Consider the following 21,590-nt stretch of genomic DNA (forward strand, 5'->3'; position numbering starts at 1 on the left):
ATGAGGGTGCAGTCTAGTGGTGGGTGTGACTCCTACACCTGATAGTCCCCCCTGGGTCTCCTGTGTGAGTCCAGTTGATCTCCTGCCCTGAAGCCTCATGATGATGATCAGTCTGCAGGAGCTGTGTGCTGGCATCCCCCTCCACCCCCTGCCCCCCAACAGAGGGAGGGATGAAGGGGTCCCCCATGCCCCTATCCGGACCCCCCATCTCTCTGCAGAGGAGGAGAAGGTGAGTTCTATCATCTCTGTACAGGATAGTATAGGCCTCCTGGATAGAGACATGTGGATTGCTGGAACGTTTTGTCTCACTGGGGTGAAAGTTCACAATGTCCCTACATTTTAGGTTCTGTTCATATTGAAATCCTGCAGAAAACGCCAAATGCAACAAAATTGTGCACCCAGCACCTGAGGAGAGGGGCTTGATCTATGTAGTTGATCAGCATTTTCTAAGTAATTTAAAGGGGATGTCCACAATTTGTAAACCACACAGCTCAGTCCCGTGCCCTTCACTAGAGTTCAGGTGCAATACTAGATACAGCCAGCATACAGGTGTGGTGCTGTTTTGGAAGAAAGTAACCATAGTTATGTGATTGTGGAAAACTCTTGTTAACTTCTGGTTCCTAAGAGAAAACATGGACAAAGATGTATGATTGAGTCTTTTTCTAGGACCTGGGAATGACTGGAAGTTATCAGAATAGGAGACAAGTTAGAATGAAGTGATACATTGTAACAATAGACTTTTCAGATTCTAAATGAGGAACCATGATGGTTTCCATTAACTGACAGCAAAATACAGGAATGATAAAGGGGTTGTATCACCCTTTTCACGCTGTGTATACCCCATCCTGGCTCTGTGTATATCCATTTTCGTCACAGTGTATCAGTGGCAGGGTGTTATCATTGGGTTAATCATTCCCCTTCATTGTGTAATATATAGCAGTAAACAGGTGACCAGCGATCTGCACAGATGTCCCTCTCCCCAGACTCTGCCTCCAGTGTTTGTCACCGTCCTGTTTGCTATGTCACCATCTTGTTATATTATCCTTGATCCCTGGCTATATTTTATCACTATGATGTAGCAGAGCTGGTTATGTTATCCTGATACTTGTCTCGGGACTGATCTTCATCCTGGCACCATATTTCAAAAAGTTTGAACTTCTTCTTATAAATCGGCCTATTGGAGACACGTGCCGGAAACTAGAGCTAGCAGAATTTAAAATGCAGCTCTGGGTGTGTGTGGAGTATATTTATACAGCGGTGAAGCATTAGACAGAAGTGGCTGCTTACTTAGAGTATAGAAACCTCTGACAAGGGTAGTGTCTGGTATTACAGTGGAGATCCAATTACTTCATTACAGCTGCAATACCGGGCACAACCCATTGACAGGCGTGGTGCTGTTTCTGAAAGCAGCCTTGTGGACAACCCCTTTAAGAGGGCATGAGAAGTAACCGTGTCCATGGGTTCCTCTGCCTTGAGTTATGGATACAAAGTTCTCTCCTTATCCTTAAACATCACGTCTCTGCTGGCTGGGGACCTTTCTCCTGTTTTGCATGGTGGACTCTGTATCATCCAGGGATGGGAATTTGTTTGAGTGGTCAGAAGATGCCTTAAAGGGTTTGACCGCAATACCAGACCCAACCTATGGACCAGTGGGGCGCTGTTACAGATAACAGCCTTGTGTTTGTTTTTTTTTTTGTTTTTTTTTTATTATTTAATCCCATACAAACCTTTTTAATTTCCTGTTGATAGTGGGGAACAATGATGTGTATGTTACCATACATGGTGGATTTGGGCTTCTTTGCAGCTCGCCTTAGAGAATGCATTACGTTACTTCCCCCCGGAGCATCACTCCACGCTGGCGCCAGAATTTGCAGAGGAGCTGAGACAATATGGACACATCTACATGTACCGGTTCTGCCCGAAGATACATATGAGGTGAGGGGCTGTGGTGGTTGCATGATTGTGCACAGCGCCCCCTACGTTTTGTCGCTGGCTCACTGTATGCGCTATTTATCAGGGCCTATCCGATCAGCGAGTATCCCTGTAAAACGCAGAAGGCGGCGGCTGTGATGCACATGATCATGAATAACCTGGATCCGGCTGTGGCTCAGGTATGGACCTCGAATGACCTTGACCTGTGGACGATGTAATAGTATCATTTAGTGCTTGTATAATACTGACATATAGTGCACATGTAATAGGGTCATTGGAGTGAACATTTAACTTTACAACACAGTGACCAAATAATACCGCCATGCAGTGACCAAACAATACTGCTTTACTGTGCACAGATACTATTCCACATCTGTGCTGCAATGACTTGCATGCAGTACCTAAAATAATACCGCTGTTATGCACTACCCAACTGATGACACAGCTGGCTTGATTATAACTCCTAAGAGGAAGGTGAGTGGCAGGAGTAATGGAGGGTGCTAAATGCGAACAGACCCAGGGCTATTGCCCCTTCTTTCCATGTGACTTGCAGCCCCTTACATGTTTCTGGGGGCGGTAATAGATTTTTGTATAACACAATTGTATTTCCTTTTACAGTTTCCCCAGGAGTTGGTGACGTACGGTGGCAATGGGCAGGTGTTCAGTAACTGGGCGCAGGTAGGTTCTGTTACTGTAGGAGGTATAACATTGGGAAGACCCACTTCCCTTTACCAGTATCAAGTCCCATCCAGGTCAACATCTGCAAAGAGTTTGTATGTTCTCTATGTGTTTGCGTGGGTTACCTCTGGGTCCTCCAGTTTCCTCCCACACTCCAAAACATACTGGTATGGTGATTAGATTGTGAGCCCCATTAGGGACGGGGACTGATTTGGCAAACTCACTCTGTGCAGCGCTGCAGAATCTGTGTGCGCTATATAAATAATAATTATTATTATCAGCCGCAATATGAAGGCTTTGGCTGATGAGAGAGCAACCGATAAGTGAACTGCAGATTATGTTCTTTAGTTATTTGTCTGCTGCTCACTCTGTCCAGGCTTTTAGAGGTCCAACATCATATGAGTTCCTCCAATATGTATCCTCTATGGTTTCACATAAAGCGCTCATCTTAGTAACTTCAGAAGACTGTAAGAGCTGACCAGGCTCCTGAGATCATGGGAATTGCAATCATTGTGTTGATCATCCATAAAGTTTTATAAAGAAAAATTGAGAAGACATTGAGTTTGTCTCAAGAGTTTGGTCAACTTTCAAAGTAGGGTTTGCCTTCCAAAAGACTTATGTGGTTAACACCTGACCAGGACGTCATGGACCTGGAGTATGAGTCACTAGTTGGTGGCCATGAAACACGTAGACCATGAAACATGGCGGCCAGAAATGATCTATGGTTTGGTGGAGACATGGTTTGGCTTTTCTACTTCTTAGTCTGGAGACTGACCAAGGGTGCGTTCCATTGTATTTTTAGTCTAGTTTAGTGTAAAATAAAAGAAGGTTATCTGTCTGAGTTGTATCAGGGTATTGTTGTTCTTCATCATGAACTTTTTTGACACAAAAGTTGTCTATGTGATTCGATGTAGCCCACACAAACTTTGGCAGGTTTTCTATTCTGGTGTTGATGGGAATGAGAACTTCCCTTGATTAGAATATGGATTAGGCTTCTTCTGTGCATAACCAGCTTCCTCTTCCTTGTATCTTCAGTTCTGGTTGGTAATGCATTACCTATCGGCTATGACGGAAGACCAGACCTTGGTGATGTACAGTGGACATCCTCTCGGTCTCTTCCCCAGTCACCCTGGAGCTCCACGAGTGGTGATCACCAACGGGATGGTGAGACTTCTCATCGTGGTCCATTCTTGTGTTATTTTCCGTCCCTCAGTAGTCTGTAATTGTATATGTAATACTAATGTTTGGGTTTCTAGGTCATTCCCAACTACTCCTCCAGAAAAGATTATGAGAAGATGTTTGCTTTAGGAGTCACAATGTAAGTATTTTGGTTCTATTTCACCTGATCTTGAAGCTCAGATCTGTGCTGCTGTATGTAGGAACCTTACTTTACCACTTTGTTTTTGGAGGTATGGACAGATGACGGCTGGGAGCTACTGCTACATTGGCCCGCAGGGAATTGTGCATGGCACAGTGGTAAGTTGTTACAATGTGTACATGTGTTTTCAGGAGTTGATCCCATCTCTGGTAACTCATATCTGATGTCTTGCACAGTTGACCGTCTTGAATGCTGGCAGAAGATACCTTGGTTTGGAGGATCTTGCTGGGAAGGTGTTTGTGACCTCCGGTCTGGGGGGCATGAGCGGAGCCCAGGCGAAAGCGGCAGCCGTTGTGGGCTGTATTGGGGTCATTGCAGAGGTAGGTGTCTGTCTTCTGTTGGGACATTAATGAGGTAAATGTTATGAACACCTCATAGCTCCTGTGTCTTGTCAGGTGGATGAGAACGCTCTGGTGAAGAGACATAAGCAAGGTTGGCTGATGGAGATTACCAAATCTCTGGATGAATGTATGCAAAGGATAAGGTGAGGAGAAATGGAAATTGAGATTTTTCTTATGTGTAACAGGGCGGCAGCTGGAGGGGGGGGGGGCAGGATGGTCTTGAGGGTCTTCACCTCCAGTTCTATAGAAAATACTTCTAGAAATGATGTTTTTGTATCTTCACAGAAAAGCGCAGAGGGACAAGGAGACGCTCAGCCTGGGATACCATGGGAATATTGTGGACCTTTGGCAAGTCATATTCTGCTGCACATATGTGGCCTGTAATTGTCATGTTGCAATGTGCCAGGAAAGAATCTGTAACCTATTACGCTATTGTGGGGGAGGGAGAACTTATCTAAGCTTCTGTTCTCTGATATGAATCGTAAGGTTTTTTTTTTTTTTTTAAAATATATTCATATTTACAGTAGTTTTCTAAGTCGTATGTCTCTTTTTTGGGGGGGAACAACCACTGGGGCCACTACATAAAGCTCCTCCTGTTGTGTCACCATAGAGGTAAAGTGGTTGCATCCGAGCCATCCCATGTGGCCACCATTCACAGATCCCAAGGAGGTTGCCACCACTAGGCATGTAAGCACCAATGAATCCTGAGTCCAAACACTTAATTGTTCCTTGGCTTGTAGGGAGAGACTGGTTGAAGAATATGAGAAGACTGGGGACCTACTTGTAGACCTTGGGTCTGACCAAACCTCCTGCCACAATCCTTTCAGTGGTGGCTATTACCCAGTCCAGCTGTCCTTTACAGAAGCCAATGAAGTTTTGTGCAGGGACCCCCAGGCCTTCCGCAAGCTGGTCCATGAAAGGTGAGTAGTGTCCAAGGGTTGTCCGCTAACAACATGTTGTTCAATTACTGAAGCCTGATACTAAAAGTGATCTAGAACATGAGCTTCTGGTTCTAGTCCTAGCTCCTGAACGGTTTCTGCTTTTCCTGCAGTTTGTGTCGGCAGGTCTCTGCGATCAATAAGCTCTCGGATAAAGGCATGTTTTTCTGGGATTATGGAAATGCGTTCTTGCTGGAGGCACAAAGAGCCGGTGAGTTTGAGTTTAAAAAGTTGTCTCATCGAAAAAATATCCCATTCCGGAATATGTTGAGTCGCTACAAAGAATGTCTATCACTCTGGAGGACCTAACCAGTATAATCTGCTTGTCTTTAAGGAAATCTTAATTTTCCAATATAGAGAATCCCTTCACGGTCCAAATGTTATAACATGCCCTTTAATTCTCCAATAGGTGCTGATGTGGAATGTAAAGGAGGGAGAGGCATGGAGTTCAGATACCCATCATACGTGCAGCATATTATGGGGTGAGCAACCAAATTCTCATTATGTAATGTCTCATTGCATTGCCTCATTCCCCAAAAAGGAGCATTCTAGTATTGGAGCGTTAAGTATGTGTCTCCCCCGGGTCACTGGAATCTCAAACATCTAGTAATTAAGTTGTTTTGTGTTTATTACTAGGGACATCTTCTCGCTGGGTTTTGGTCCATTCCGCTGGGTGTGCACCTCCGCAGATCCATCTGACCTCAAAGTCACTGACCAGATAGCAGGAGATGTTATGGAGGATATTATTGCACAAGGAGGTAAACAGATCCCTAAAGTCTTTTGGGGGTCATTGCTTAGAACTAGATAAATGCAGAGTCTTCTCTTACTGAAAATATCCAACATGTTATACAGCCACTATAAAACCATAACTGAGCTACATCCTGTATTATACTCCAGAACTGCACTCACTGTACTGCTGGTGGAGTGCAGCTCTGGGGTATTATACAGGATGTAACTCAGGATCAGTACAGGATAAGTAATGTCATGTATGTACACAGTGACTGCACCAGCAGCAGAATAGTGAGTGCAGCTCTGGGGTATAATACAGGATGTAACTTAGGATCAGTACAGGACAAGCAATGAGTGACTTTTCTGTGTGGGTGGATGTACATTTGGTGTATGCATCATCTACCTATAACTACAGTTGCTGCTACATTGTGTAGGTCTGACAGCTCCGCACAGTTCTGGCTTTAGATGATAACTGCACATTCTAATATAATATAATAACTGACAGATTGTTCAACGTTTCCTTCCAGACTGATGGAGCAAAATCTCAGCACCTGTCAATCTGAAAGCATCGATATTCCAAAAAACCCTTGAAATAACGAAATTTTATCCATAGCATTCAGTTCTAGCTTTCATGTTATTTCTCCATCATCTGTATATAGATCCTGCATATACTGCAGCGCTGTACATGGGTTGTGACCGGTCACATGAGTCTTGTGGGTATATGATCGGACTGTGATGTTTTGGTTCCTGTGTCTCACATTGTCTCTCCTTGCTCCCCAGTGAGTGATGCGGTGAAGAAGCAGTACAAAGATGATATTCGATGGATCCGAGAAGCCGGGGAACACAAACTGGTAACATAATGTCCCTTATCGCCATTGTATCCACTCAGTGAATTGACTCCTTAAAGGGGATGTTCGAGCAATGTCCCTACGTCTATGTTGCTGCTCAACTCCAATAAATGAACATAGCTCAACTGCAGTTACACACACAACCTGAGGACAGCTGTGGCGCTGTTTTAGTAGTCGGCCATGTTTTTCTAATCTGTAAACAAAGAATGGAGGCACAGGCCTCTTTTTTTTTTTTTTTTTTTTGGTTATCTTCTTCAAAAATCTACCGTCAAAATCAGGTGTGATAAATAAGGGACATTACTCATAGATCCAGCACTGTGACTGTGGTAATCTTCTTACATTTGTTATTCGTGGCCTCCTTCCTTCTAAAATCTAATTATACAATTATGTTAAAGGGAACCTACCACCACGAATCTACCTATAAAGGTAGATCGGGTGGTAGGTGGATGTATGGGACGTGAGGATAGCCCTTTTTAGAGCTAATCCTCACGTCCCCGCTAGCGTAGCATAAACTTTATTGCCCTAATATGTAAATTTTATTAAGCGGCTACTGGGGCGTGGAGTAGCCGGACACAAGGCTACACGGCGCGGCTACTCCACGCCCCAGTAGCCGCTTTCCCCGTCTACCCTGTGATCTTCGGCGCGCAGCTCCTGGCAGCTGCGCGCCCTCGTCCGAGAAGCCGGAGTTCTGCGCAGTAACTCCGGCCTCGTTCACGAGATCGCGCATCCTCGGGCCTGCGCTCGGAGCCCGAGGATGCGCGATCTCGGGAACGAGGTCGGAGTTACTGCGCATGCGCAGAACTCCGGCTTCTCGGACGAGGGCGCGCAGCTGCCAGGAGCTGCGCGCCGAAGATCACAGGGTAGGCGGGGAAAGCGGCTACTGGGGCGTGGAGTAGCCGCGCCGTGTAGCCTCGTGTCCGGCTACTCCACGCCCCAGTAGCCGCTTAATAAAATTTACATATTAGGGCAATAAAGTTTATGCTACGCTAGTGGGGACGTGAGGATTAGCTCTAAAAAGGGCTATCCTCACGTCCCATACATCCACCTACCACCCGATCTACCTTTATAGGTAGATTCGTGGTGGTAGGTGCCCTTTAATGAGTCAGAGCGGCTCTTGGGGGAGTTACCAGAGACCCTTCATGCTGTAGTTTTAAAGGCTGTTCCATTGTGCAAGAACACTTTCCTCCTCCCACTGTGTGAGATTACAGCAGGCAGAGGGAAATGAGAGTGTAACAGCCTGTGACGCTACAGCATGGAGGGTCTCTGGTAACACCCCCCCCCCCCCCAGGAGCCCTTTTTAAAAGTTGATTTTAGGAGGAATTGGCCCATGGATAACATATAAGAAGATGCTCATAGATCCAGGCACTGACTGTGGTTAAGTGTCCTTGGTTTATCATGATGGATTTTGATTTGGATTTTCTCTAATGAGGTTTTCAAGGACTTTGTTTTAAGTGAGAAGATGATGATGGTAAAAATATTACGAATAAAAATATTCTTAAAAAAATAATTTAATATGATATATAATTACTTATATTTTAGGTGGTTGGTTCTCAGGCAAGAATTTTATACTCTGACCAGAAAGGCAGGATATCCATTGCTGTCGCCATTAACAGAGCAGTGGCCTCCGGGCAAGTGAAGGTGAGTGCGTTACTATGGCTGGACACTCATTGATTGACCCTCATACCTCAATATATACCATCGTTGTCTCTTCTTCAGGCTCCGGTGGTCATTAGCCGAGATCATCATGATGTGAGTGGGACAGATAGTCCTTATAGAGAAACCTCCAACATCTATGATGGCTCCGCCTTCTGCGCAGGTACATCAGGCACTATTCCACCCCCCCCCCCCCATCTTGTCCTGTAAGTCCACAGTTAACCTGGAAATTCCTTAGGAAGTTGTTGTCCATGTTCTCATAGACTTGACAATACAATTTCCTTTATGCCGGGCTTTGGGCTCCACATTTGGAGATAATCTGTGTATGTCCTGTACTTGCAGACATGGCCGTGCAGAACTTTGTCGGAGATTCTTTCCGGGGGGCCACTTGGGTGGCGCTCCACAATGGAGGAGGCGTGGGCTGGTGAGTGGACTGCGTGAAGGGTCTGTATATATTTTTAGGGGGGGGATTCCCGCTGATGTTGTTGTAATAGGAGAGATCTAGTGCCCTGCCAGGACCTTCCTTCCTCATAACATCATTTTGGAACTCATTGTGCTTATAGATTACTGCAATTTTGCTAAATTTTAGGTTCAAAAGGAGCAATCTTTGCTCTTCATATTTGACACCTTATGCAGGTTTTCAATGAATTGAGCAGATATTGATGAAGCGGAATATCCTTACCATAGAATAAGATCAGTTACTCAAAGCAACAGTGTTGCTTCTTTTCCTGAGACTGTGATGTCACATCAATCCATCGCATGGCCTGTTTCATCTCATTCTCGAAAGTGATTGGGGCTAAGCTGTAATTCCAAGCATGGCCACTATACAACGTCCAGTGCTGAGCTTAATGAGCAGTAAAGTAAGCCACAGTGTTCAGTCTTTAAACGGCTGATCTGATCCTATCCTAATGAAATGTCTGGAAACGCCCTTTAACAGTGATGGCGAACCTATGGCACTGGTGCCAGCGATGGCACTCAGAGGCCTCTCTGTGGGCACACGGGCTGTCTCCCAGGCACAGAGTTTGCCAGACATGGCACTTTCCTGCAGTCTCAGGCAGTCCAAGTAGTGCCCTGATATTTTAAAGTGACCCATCCTGTGCTGCCTGGTCCTGTCCGAAGAGCGAGAAGGGTTGGATTGGAGCTCAAAGATTCTGGTAGCAATAAGTTTGTTACTGCCTAAATTGCCGTGTTGGTACTTTGGGGAAAAGCTAGTGTGTTTTGGGTCTTATTTTGGGCACTCGATCTCTAAAAGGTTCTCCATCACTGCCCTATAAGGTTGTATTCAAATATAACTTTACCCTTCTGATATATTTAGGATGTTATATTTATGGGAAAAGGTGGAGAGCGGTCACCAGCTGCATCTGGGGAACATGTTTTGTCGTTGCTGCGCTCCACATCTCTGATGAATTACCTTCTGACTCTTAATCCAGATTTTGGCTTCCTTGCAGGGGCGAGGTCATCAACGGAGGCTTTGGTCTCGTTCTGGATGGATCTCCAGAGGCGGAACAAAATGCCAGAACTATGCTGAGCTGGGACGTGTCCAATGGGGTGGGTTTTTGAAGAATTAGTGTTTCCAATTTTAGGAGAGTGAAATATTTTATGTCATCTTAATAATCATTTGTCTTCCTTTTGACTATTTTTGGAAATTCAGTAATTTAGTTAGTCCCTGGGAAATGGGAGAACATGGATTTATATCCCGAGATTGTAGCTGCTCCTAATTCACTGTGGATATGTCCTCACACTGCTGTGCTCTTAGCTCTCCGCTTTTATCTGCTGCAAAGCACAGCAGTGTGAAGACAAGCTTCTAGTACAATCCTGGAATATAAATCCATATATCACAGTCCTGCTGCTACTAACATACACAGTGGTCAGTGGTCACATCTCTCCGGGGACAGTAAATAACACTGGCCGAACAGAGCCAGTCAGTGCACTTGGAGAAGCTACAATCCTATTATACATCTCTCCAGGGATGATACCTAACGCTGGCTGCGGTATCAGATTGATGACGGTCATGTGCCCTCTACAGATCAGCTGTTCTCAGCAGTAAATGCATAGAAAAGGAAGCGGACAGCGCCGTTCTCTGTATTGTGGTCAGACCCGCTTAGTGCAGGTAGCCTACATTCCCATTTTGAGGATCAATCTTTATATTTTTGGTCTGAAAAACGTATTTTGACAAAACTGGGGCATATTACCTGAGTATTGGATCTTTGTATACTTGCTGTGCTATAGCATCTATTGCTCCCTGTTATCTGCCACTTGGAGTGTAATGTTTGGCTCTTCCCTTGCAGGTGGCCAGGCGCTGTTGGTCAGGAAACAGAAACGCATACGATACGATAATCCGGACAATGGAGGAAGACCGCAGTCTAAGGGTGACGCTGCCCTATGACATCAAGGACAGGACTGTGCTGGACGCTGCGCTGCGAGACAAGTGACCGCCGTGACACCGCGCTCCTGACCGCCACCAGCATGAATCCGGTCCATCTGTGCAAGAGTCTTGTCTGATGTTCTTATATTTTCCATAAATCCAAAGTAAACTGATGAATTCTATAAGATCTGAAGTCTAATAATCCTTTCATAAACACAATGTCTTTGACAACTTTGTCATCTATTACCGGTAATTTGATAGGTCTCCAGCATTCGCAGGGTTAAATAGTAACCTACCGGACTCCAAGATGATGTGATATGGGGATCTGTTCCTGGGTTGTGCTTGGTGGAGGGGGTCAGCAGTTCCCTTTGACTTTTTGGCAATAATCATGGGTAGCTCTTTCTGGTGGATGTCTTTTTTTAATTGTGGACCTTCCCTTTAAATTTCTTTGGGGGAGTTATTCCTCAATGCCACCATCTAGGAGGTTTAAAGGGAAGTTCTGATCCTAGGTCCACAGACGTAAATACTAAGAAAGTGACCACCTCTTCGTTAGGGTATGCAGTGAGAGGGCTCCGGACACATCCATTTTTTGGATCAGTGCGGGTTCTGAATTTGGTTGATCCATTTCTGATGCACACATCCCTTTAAGATATTAAAGATCAGTAGCCTCAGGCTTTACCTTTTACACGTAAGGCAACCTGAGTTGAGTTGAATGTACGCATTGGAGTGTGATTAAACGATCTGGGATCCAGCGAGCAAAGGGTCGGCCATAAAGGATGTCCGTGAAGTGAGAGGGAACAGTACTGTAATAAAATTTTTGGAAATGGTCTCCAATATCTTATTGATAAAAGTTCTCGGCAAGTAGAAAACGACTCCGCGGGGGGCGCTGTATCAGTTTCTATCACTGGAGCCAGGTTTATTTTTTTGAGACGCAATGAAACTACACCAATCACTGACGAGACTCTGGCGATATTTGACTATACACCCGTTCCCAAAAGATGTGAGATACAGAACTGCCGTCCCTCATAGAGGAGCTGCCATAGGACTGGAACAGGACCGTGCTGCTCCCTAGTGCCTGACAGTGATAACTACAACTCCCACCATCCCTGCGGCTCTGCTGCAACTACTACAAGCCTTATGGTCTGCACTGAGAGGGGTGTGGAGTCGGATTGGAGTCCTTGGGCCCACCGAATAAAATGTTGAGGAGTTCTTCATCCATCAAACACTAGTAAATAGACCTTAGTAGTCAATGAATGAGGATGGAGGTCGGAGGATCCTCCGATGCTCTGGTGGGACAGTCAGACACTTCCAGACTATGTGCCTCTAACAAAGGCTTTTTCACTAAATCTTTTGTATACGGTTGTAGAGTAGCGATGTCCGTGACAGATAATCCCCTGTAACAAGGTCACACACGGCCATCATGGCTTAAAGGGATTCTCCAGTAAAAACTTTGACTTCCACCGGTTCCAACTCCCTTATAATCCAAAAATGGTGTCCATAATTGGGGTGTCCATGAGAGCGCCTACCAATAACTGCTCTCTAAGGCCATGTTCACACTAGAATTGTTTGGATAATATTTTTAATGCAGTTTTTTTTTTTTTTGCCTAGCCTCGGCTTTCTGTTCAGAATAATGTATTTTTCCTGTGAGTGGAATTTTGTGCACATTTTACCTCAAAATTCGATAAAATAAGACGCAGACATCTCTTAATGGTGTTGTTCAATAAAGTGTTGTAAAAAAAAATGGCGCCCATCACCGAATATAAGTAAGAAAATCGCACAATATACTTTGAGATTTCTCAAAAGTTTTATAAATATGCTTAAAAATGAGGTCACGTGACTAAATATTTAGACTCTACTGAAAAAAATAGTGCGCGCTGGTCGGCGGATGGATATGGTGTCTCAGCGCGTCTTTCGCAGCTCGCAGTGCGGCCCTTTGCCGTCTCCTTCCGCGCGAACTACATGCTACAGGGACACCAAGATGGAAATCCAGGGGCCGACGGGGCAGCGGCAGCAAGATGGCGGCTCCGAGCTCCCTGAGGGAGAGGACGACGACGAGAAGTGCGGCCTCCACAAAGACGAGGCTAATGTCCGTCCCATCTACATGGTGGTCAACCTGGAGGCCGCCGCGCCGGCCGCCCCCTCCGCGGCCCCCAGGCCCTGCCCGGCTTCGGAGCTTGCTCTCCCCGGTTACGTGACGGTGCGGCTGGAGAACGGGCTGCTGACCCTGGGGAGCAGGGACGTGTCCGGGGATAGGCCGCAGCCGCGTAGTGGGAGTAGCAGCGCGCCGGCCACCCCTTACCAGAGCTGGGCGTCAGAGCTGTCACCTTCCGGGGAGGCGGGCGGCAGCTCCGGGGCCCCGCACAGCTTCTCCGAGGGCCTGGACGACGTGGACATGGTGCTGAGGGACCCTGAGGACGAGCAGGTGGCCGGCTTCCTGGTGGGGGACATTGGGGAGCTGCAGGTCAATCTGGGGGAGGCGCTGGACTTAGCCCGGAAGGGGGTGCTGCTGGTCTTCCGCTGCCCGCAGCCCGGTTGCGCCAAAGCCTTTGACCGTAAACAGCAACTAAAGGTCCATTTACTGAGCCACACCAAGGAGCAGCGCCCCTACAAGTGCCACGTGGAGAACTGCGGCTGGACCTTCACCACCCTGTACAAGCTGAAACGGCACCTGCAGTCACACGACAAGCAGCGCCCCTTCCCCTGCGACGCCCCGGGCTGCGGCAAGAGCTTCACCACCATCTACAACCTCAAGGCTCACCTCAAGGCCCACGAGCAGGAGAACCTGTTCCGCTGCGGCGCCTGCGCAGAGGCCTTCCCCACCGCCACCAAGCTCAGCGCACACAGGAGGACACATTTCGAGCCCGAGAGGCCGTATAAGTGTGAATTTAATGGTACGTGTCAGAGATGAGATGGTGGAGGCGCCGGGAGAGCGTGCTCAAAATTATGTGGTATACAGCATCTATGTACAAGAGTGGTAATCCAGCAGCCACTCCACAAGCTGCGACTGGCATCCGTAGGAACAAGTGACAGGTCACCTATGAGATGCCGAGCTTGGTCAGAAATCCCATCCACGGCTACACTGCTATCTCACATTGTGGATTACCCGTGCAGCACATATGATACATTGATACATGTAGTTGGTGTCATACAGCATGAGTGGTGTCAGGGAGCACCATTCATCAAGGGTCAATTCTCAATCTGTTACACCATTATCCCTCCAGGAAATTAAAAGGAACCTGTCATCAGCAATTAGCTTAATAAACCACTATCAGGATATTGTCAAACAGTGTAACACCATTTAGTTTTTGTTTCATTAACCCGTTGCGGTGGCATCATCATCCAGAAAATCAACTTTGAAGTGCGCTGTCAATTAGTTGTATAACTTCAAGTAAGAGGAGAGTTCAACTCTGAAGCCCCGAACGCCTCCTCCTTGGTCACTTTAATTCTAGAGATCTGGCTAGTGATGTCTCTAGATGCAGGATCATCAATTACAGTGAAGGAGTCTTTCTGAGGAAGAGAGAGCTTGACTTCAGTGTTAAAATCTCCGCCTCTTTCACTATATATAACCAATTTACATCTCGCTTCAAAGTAGATTTTCTGGTGGTTGCTACCACACTGAGTCATGAAACAAAAAACACGGTCTGGAAGGTGTTCAGATGCTTAACAACATACTGGTAGTGGTTTGTTAGGTCAATTTCTGCTGACAGGTTCCCTTTAACACACAAATTTAACTTTTAATTTTGTGATACAAATGCATAACAGTGAGCTTGTCATTCCCCCGTCATACCACCAGTGGGAATGGTAACACTTAGCAATTTGCAGGCGGATTGATGAAGGAATTGGAGGGGCTCTGTATAGGTTATAATCACAACAGAGGTTAGTGGTGGTTAGAGCAGTGTCAGGTGCTGGTTAGTGTCAGCCTGACTTCCGTGGCTGTTATTCAGTTTTGGTCTTGAGCTATGAGCGGTCAGGAAAAGGCTATGCAGCTCCTCAGCCCTGCTGGTGTCAGTAAGGATAGCCATTGCCAATTTCTGCAGCTTTGCAATTTTTTTTCCTTGTCATTTGTGCCCATTTTTTCAACCCACCCCAAACATTTCTGTGAACTTTTTATATTTGTCTCAACCCCCCCATTCACATTGAGCAGAGCATGCACGTGTCCTCAGTGAACAGAGGGATGTAACCTGCTGCCAGGCTCTCCCTGACTAATGATGTCTAGTTCTTCTTTCACCCCCAACATCTGCTTCCTGGGAATAGTTATCCCCCCTATAAGTAGTGAATAACTATGGGGCGAATGCTAGTGCTCTGCTGCATAACTAAAGGACATGCAGCATATCCTTAGATTTACAGTATGCAGATCCAACACAATGGCCACAGATGTCCACGAGGGTGGAAGAAGAATGAAAACGTGAGCTGCCGAGCAGCTGTGCTATGTATCTGTGATGAATTGCCTTCCTGAAAGCATCTCAAAGGGGATTCTTGGTTATAATTATTTTAATAAAACCTCCAATAGAAGCCGAGTAAGGCCTGCAGCTCAGGACTGATCTTTAGTGTGGCACAGGCAGCAGTTTAAAGCAGCCAATCAGCGGCTGAGTGGTGCTGCACCACCAATCGCTCGCTGGACTTTTATTCTGTCCCCATGTATACGCATAGTTGAAGCTTTATTCGCAGAGTGTGAGATTTCTTTTTGCACAGTTGCTTGATGATTTGTGGTCTTGAGCTATTATTGTTTCTGAGACTGAACACTCTTGTTCTTTGTAGGTTGCGACAAGACTTTTATTACAGTGACTGCATTATTCTCCCATCACAGAGCGCATGTACGGGAGCAGGAACAGTTCTTCTGCTCTTTCCCTGGCTGCAATAAGAAATATGATAAGGCGTGTAGATTGAAAATACATCTACGAAGTCATACAGGTATGTCCTCAAGTCAGAAATGGGAGCTAGACTGCTTTAAAAGGGAAATTAGATCGAATGTATAGAGGTAAAAGAAGGTCTACCAAGAATTCTGGAAAACACCTTGGGGCAGGGGTGGTAAATAAAAAAAAAAATTGTACTTGCCCTGTTTAAGCTTTTGGTTCCCCTGCACTGATGCCAAAGACTGGAGGTTCCATTCAGTGTGGGAACTGGAGCATGGAACTACGCTTGCTTCCCAATGGGTATTCCAGAATTCCTGGAATTCCTCTTTACATTTCTGGTTGAATGGGGTGACCCCACAAGTTTCCCTGCTGCTTCCAGGAGTGCCCAGTCTATAACTGTCCAAAATGAATGGCGAAATTCATCTAAATGAATGGCGTGCAGGATGAGTTTGCCTTGTGCTCCTTTGATTTCGATGAAACTTCCAGGACTGATCATAGAAGTACTGTTTACTAAATAGGAGCCAAACCCAGGTGGTCCTGCCACTCTAACCCCCCCAACAGTCAGGCATCCTATGTAGTAAATGTTTAATAGAATAGTCACTGTAGTGTACAGAAAATATTTAGGGGTCTCCTAGTTCTTGCTATTATTTGCCGGTTACACTTTATAGTAGCCTGTATACTTTTAATATGCAACATACACAGACTGTGAGTATTCATAGCTGCTGTACGTCATGCATTGCTACTTATTGGATTGAAGTGTCCATATGTTTGTCATGTGATTTAGCCCAGCGTCTACATATGTTTTGGCTGCGTAGCATAAGGCAGAGTATCTGGAATTACCATTGGGGTTGGGATTTTTGCTTAAATGTACATGGTCATGGCCATGATCTGGGGCAGCTCGCCGCCATTCTTTGTGGGAATCGCTAGATTTATAATTTCACCATTTCTTCTACATAAAGCTGAAAATGTTGTATATGTCGTTGTTTCTGGGTCTCACTGTTTATTCTTATTTCAGGTGAACGTCCTTTTATTTGTGACTCTGAAAGCTGCGGCGCTACCTTCACGAGCATGTCCAAGCTCTTAAGGCATAAGAGGTAAGTTGTCTCCGCTGCATCTTGCCGTCACACAGCACTGATATTGATGAAGTCACAACACAGTGTATAACATTTTTTGAAAAAGTTGTCATGTGTTGTTAAAGGGGTACTCTGTATGTAATGTGCCATTACTTTCATTAGGGGTCCTCTTCTAGTGATCCTGAAAATTAAGTGGCCGCAATACAGATTTAGTGTTGCTTTCTATGTTTTTCTTACCAACTTGTGTACCCTCCCAGCCCAAATCTGTGCAACTTCATTCAATGTGATGTCTTCTATATGTTAAGGATTCATTGTTGACTCAATGAATGGGGCTCCCAAGTTGCACGCAGAGGGATCCATACAGAAATATAGAATATGTAGTATGAAAACCTCCACATTGCTGTGCTGCTATCTGTACCAAAATGAAGCTGCTTAAAATTGCAATTATTAGAATTGCTCATATTATTATTTTTTTGTCTTGTTTACTTGAAGGAAACATGAGGATGACAGACGCTATCCATGCCCGGTTGAAGGATGTGGAAAGTCATTTACACGGGCAGAGCACTTAAAGGGTCACAAGATTACTCATCTGGGCACTAAACCCTTTGAGTGTCCTATGGAGGGTAATTTCATTAGTCACATATTTGTGTACTTTATACCAGAGCATTGTAGGTTCGTGTATGATGCCTGTAATCTGCAATGAATGAGGATGGTGTACGATGGGTTTTTGAGCTTACATTTACCTGTTTTATTAGGATGTGGAGCCAAATTCTCAGCACGAAGCAGCCTGTACATCCACTCCAAAAAGCACCTTCAGGATGTGGACACCTCAAAGACTCGCTGCTCGGTGTCCAACTGCAGCAAGATCTTTACTTCCAAGCAGAGCCTGAAGTCTCATATGGTTAAACGTCACAAACCCGGTATGCTTCTTTACATACATATACAATCGCACAGGTATTATAAATCAGCTTTCCAAAGCTGCTTCCTGATACTGCTTGCAGTTTTGCAGGGCCTTGTCGGCCCCCTGCTTCCCTGACACTCTGTTTACCAGGCTTCAGCATTTGACTACTCCAGATTATCACAAACTGTAGATATGACATGTGCATCACAAAAAAAAGGCTTGTCTAAATTTACACTAAACAACTTCCTCTGTTGAATAATAGAACAACATGTGTGCATAGGTATTACTGCTCTGCTGTAATGGCTAAGCTGCACTACCACATACAAACCATGGACAGCTGTGGTGCTGTTTCTTAAAGAAATCGACCATGATTTTATCAGTGAAGCTGAGGGGCATTAGCATCTGATTGGTAAGGGGAGGATTGCATCTTTTTGTCTTGGACTTGTAAGCGCCACATGCAGGATTGGAAAAACTCTAATAACTTGCCATGTTTGTCATATATTTCATGATTCTATACGTTTCTCATCTTATTTGCAATGTTTTCTGTGTTCCAGAACTTGAAGCTGCTAGTTCCCTTACTCCCAGCAGTGAGCTGACGAGCTCCGGACAGAGTGACTTAAGTAACCTTGACCTCTCCTCACTATTCACCAACGTGTCGTCTAATGGTTCGGGAATCTCTGCTGACCTGACCCTGGTTAATTCTGGAATACTGACTATTGATGTGTCTTCTGTGCGATCTACGTTAGGGGGAAACCTATCGACCCCCAATAACACTCTGGTACATCCTGTTGACCCCTTGGTATTGGTGTCCAATAATGACAATAACAATGGTCTAGAGAGCTCGCTTCTTCTAGGAGCCGCAGCGTCTATTCTGCAGCAGGGAAGTCTACAGCTGGACGATGTACAGACAGTAAATGCAGAGGCTCTTGGATCTTTGGCATCTTTATCTATGAGAGGTTCCAACCAGGACATACATGCACTCACATCCACCATAGATGCCGCAACGTTAACCCCTTCAGTTACACTGGGAACGGGGAGCTCCATACCGGAATTGTTGACCCAGACCAAAGCTGACCGAAGCCTCATCCCGGCTTCAGAGGTTGTGAGCCAACAGGAGGGGAGTAAAGTGGTAACGCAGTTTGTGTTCCCAACGACCGGAAACTACAGCGCTCAGAAGGATATAGACTTTATTCCTGGAACTGGAAACTCCATTTTGGTAAGCAGGGACCCCTCATTTATAGACTTCTTTATTATGTTGGAGGTTATTAAGTTATCATTGCTATTGTAACAGACGTGGTAAATTGGAATTTGCTTAGCAACTTTAATTTACTATTTTAGTGTACTTCCTGGGAAACTGCAGTAATAGTTTGTCATGTATGGCTTAAAATATTAAGACCTGTGATCTTTTAGCAACTGCAAAGCTGTAACCTCCAGATAACTCCAAGGTCAGAGACCATATTTTGGTAGTGTATTTATTCCCCATTTTATCTTTTGGATAATTTACGTAAGCCCTGAGCAGGAAATTCTGATGTAAAGGAGACGCTTGGCTCAATGAGGCATGTATGTCCTATGAATAGGGAGAGGAAAGAAAATTATGAAGGTGACAAGTTTCCTTTCTTTTGGCACACTTCAATGTCTTGTTTCCATTTTCTCAGGAGAGTGGGGGCTCGGCGCGGACTGACTACAGAGCCATTCAATTGGCAAAGAGCAAAAAGAAGGGCAGTGCAAGCAGCTCAGGTAAGTTGTATACCTTATCTAACCCCTGTAATCTAATATTGATCAGCTGTGTTCAGAATTTCCCTTTTTTAACATTTTATTTTATTACAGGGACTTCACCTCCGCAGAGGAAAACTAAAGGTACAAAACAAAACCAAGCAGTCTCTCCTGCTGGCAACCGTTTTGGTAGCAGTGTCTTGGCAAATGGCGGGCTAACATTACATGATCCAGCGACCGGGACACAGTATGTGCAGATCCAGCTTCTTCAGGTATGTATGCAGAATCCTTGTTTTCCTTTGTTAAATGGAGTAGATAAACTTGGGCAGGCTCTGCATTATTGACCACTTAAACAGTAGCTGGATACTCTGTGCAGACAGATCTGAATCTTTACATGAGTCTGTGCAGTTGCATTTGGTTCATATAAATATGTCTGCGGAAGTAATTCTTGTGTTATAATTACATGGTGAACTATTAATTTTATTTAGTCTTTTAATTCATGTCTTCTGCCCTAGGATGAACCTCCAGGAGATGGGGACCTGCCTTTCCAGCTGAGTGCCCAGTCGCCAGCCGCGCACACACAGCTCACTGTGGATTTACCGGTGCATATCCTGCAGGTAACCCATTAAATGTGCACACTCGGCTCTTCCATTAATTCATGTGTGGAATTTGGTATGAAGGATTGGGCCTGGTGAAAGTAAAAATTTAAAGACTAGTCGTCCACGATTCTTAAATATACTCAGGATAACAAAAATAACACATTCTCTAATTCAGTTATTATCAAAAATACAGCATTTCACAGATCTAATTCCCACCTGTCTCTTGGTTTATACAATTTCGGTTGCCCCGGCATCTGACTGTAAATCTTCTGATTTTTATGGTTGGGCAGGGCAGATTCTACTCGTGAATAGCTTCTCCTGTCTGCTTGATGCAGTGTGATTTCTGTCTCCTACCCTCCCCCGGGATATTCTGTGTGTTAAAGCTCAGGTGTAGCAGAGCTGAAGTGTCATTGTGTTTTATATGCATCTCATGGATCTCTTCATCTTTAATCTATGATCTGTCTAATCTCTTATTTGTGTCAGGTACTAGTACAATGTTCAGAAGCTAAATAAAAGTGTAGATAAACCTGTACCCTGATAATCTAAGAACATTGGCAGCACACAGCATCTCATGGCACAGAGGGATCATGAAGTGTCTGCTAACTGATTGATAGGAGCTAAAATAGCAAAAAACATTGTAATGTAAGGGGTTAAAATTATCTTTATTGTTTAAACATTGTTAGGGGGTTCAAATTTGAGAACTGTCTTTCATGGGAAATCCCCTTAAACTGATATGGCTCTCGTGATTACAAGCACCTTAAGGATAGACTGTTAATATGCAGTGTCCCTTTAAGATGTAGCTGTAGTATTTTTATTTATTTATTTTTTGTTTTCTTTGTGCATATTTAGACCAATGTTTTTTTTTTTTGTTTTCTTCCAGGAGCCTCACGTGTCGGCGGAAGATGATGCCGCTTCAGATAATTCCCAGTTTACAGGAAGCACAATAAACCTGCAGGACCTTGAATAAACCGGAGCTGTGCTCGATCAGAAATGTAAAGTGTTATTTTAAGTCAACCAGCCGCAGGGTGCATCTGCCTCTTCCATTGGAGCCAGTCACATGGCCTTTAGGAGATGACCCCCCCCTGCACATCCGTTTCCCTGAACGTGGACTGTTCTCCCACGTGGCGTTACATTTTGCACTAGATTTTCTGCGCCTCTTTATCCACGCATATCGTCATTCGTTATTCTCTTCGTGGAAGTGCCCACAAGCTGCTCTCTCCCCGCCTACTACTTAATCCAAGCAGGAATTGGGACTTCATTGTAACATATTCTGTTCTGTTATATCCACCTGGAAGGAATTCCTGAATCTTAGTCTGGAAAATAGTATTCTGCAGTCTTGTGTCTGATGAGGTGACTGGCACCCATTGGCAGATGACTGCCTCCACAAGTATTCCAATCTTGTCTCTCCAGTGATACTGTGCACCTACCTCTGAAGCATAAACTGGTCAGTCCAAAACTCCTGCTGTCCAGGCTGACCCTTTTATAAGAATCCATGAACAGGACTGGCCCTTCGTCAGGTGTAAATTGTGATATCAGGTATTTATTTGTGTATACTGCAGGAATTTTTTTTTTCTTTGGTTTATTTTGTA

General features: G+C 45.0%; 2 protein-coding genes across 2 annotated transcripts; both read left to right on the top strand.

Moving 5' to 3' along the window:
* The first annotated feature begins 49 nt into the window (after positions 1–49).
* On the top strand, positions 50–11,049 carry UROC1 (urocanate hydratase 1). The gene is made up of 20 exons (XM_072127385.1): positions 50–229; positions 1,805–1,935; positions 2,018–2,111; positions 2,551–2,610; positions 3,646–3,774; positions 3,867–3,928; positions 4,020–4,086; positions 4,165–4,308; positions 4,384–4,472; positions 4,615–4,681; positions 5,074–5,249; positions 5,381–5,478; positions 5,677–5,749; positions 5,904–6,025; positions 6,777–6,847; positions 8,384–8,482; positions 8,561–8,660; positions 8,840–8,921; positions 9,946–10,045; positions 10,786–11,049. The coding sequence occupies exons 1-20, from the start codon at positions 98–100 to the stop codon at positions 10,927–10,929; spliced, it is 2,040 nt and encodes a 679-aa protein (XP_071983486.1). The 5' UTR covers positions 50–97; the 3' UTR covers positions 10,930–11,049.
* A 1,691-nt stretch (positions 11,050–12,740) lies between these two features.
* ZXDC (ZXD family zinc finger C) lies at positions 12,741–20,992 on the top strand. The gene is made up of 10 exons (XM_072128795.1): positions 12,741–13,753; positions 15,621–15,773; positions 16,731–16,809; positions 17,281–17,411; positions 17,544–17,708; positions 18,244–18,905; positions 19,345–19,426; positions 19,517–19,674; positions 19,918–20,019; positions 20,882–20,992. The coding sequence occupies exons 1-10, from the start codon at positions 12,748–12,750 to the stop codon at positions 20,966–20,968; spliced, it is 2,625 nt and encodes an 874-aa protein (XP_071984896.1). The 5' UTR covers positions 12,741–12,747; the 3' UTR covers positions 20,969–20,992.
* The last annotated feature ends 598 nt before the right edge of the window (positions 20,993–21,590 follow it).

The sequence above is a fragment of the Engystomops pustulosus genome, chromosome 10 (genome assembly GCF_040894005.1).
Source record: "Engystomops pustulosus chromosome 10, aEngPut4.maternal, whole genome shotgun sequence".
NCBI classification, from domain to species: domain Eukaryota; kingdom Metazoa; phylum Chordata; class Amphibia; order Anura; family Leptodactylidae; genus Engystomops; species Engystomops pustulosus.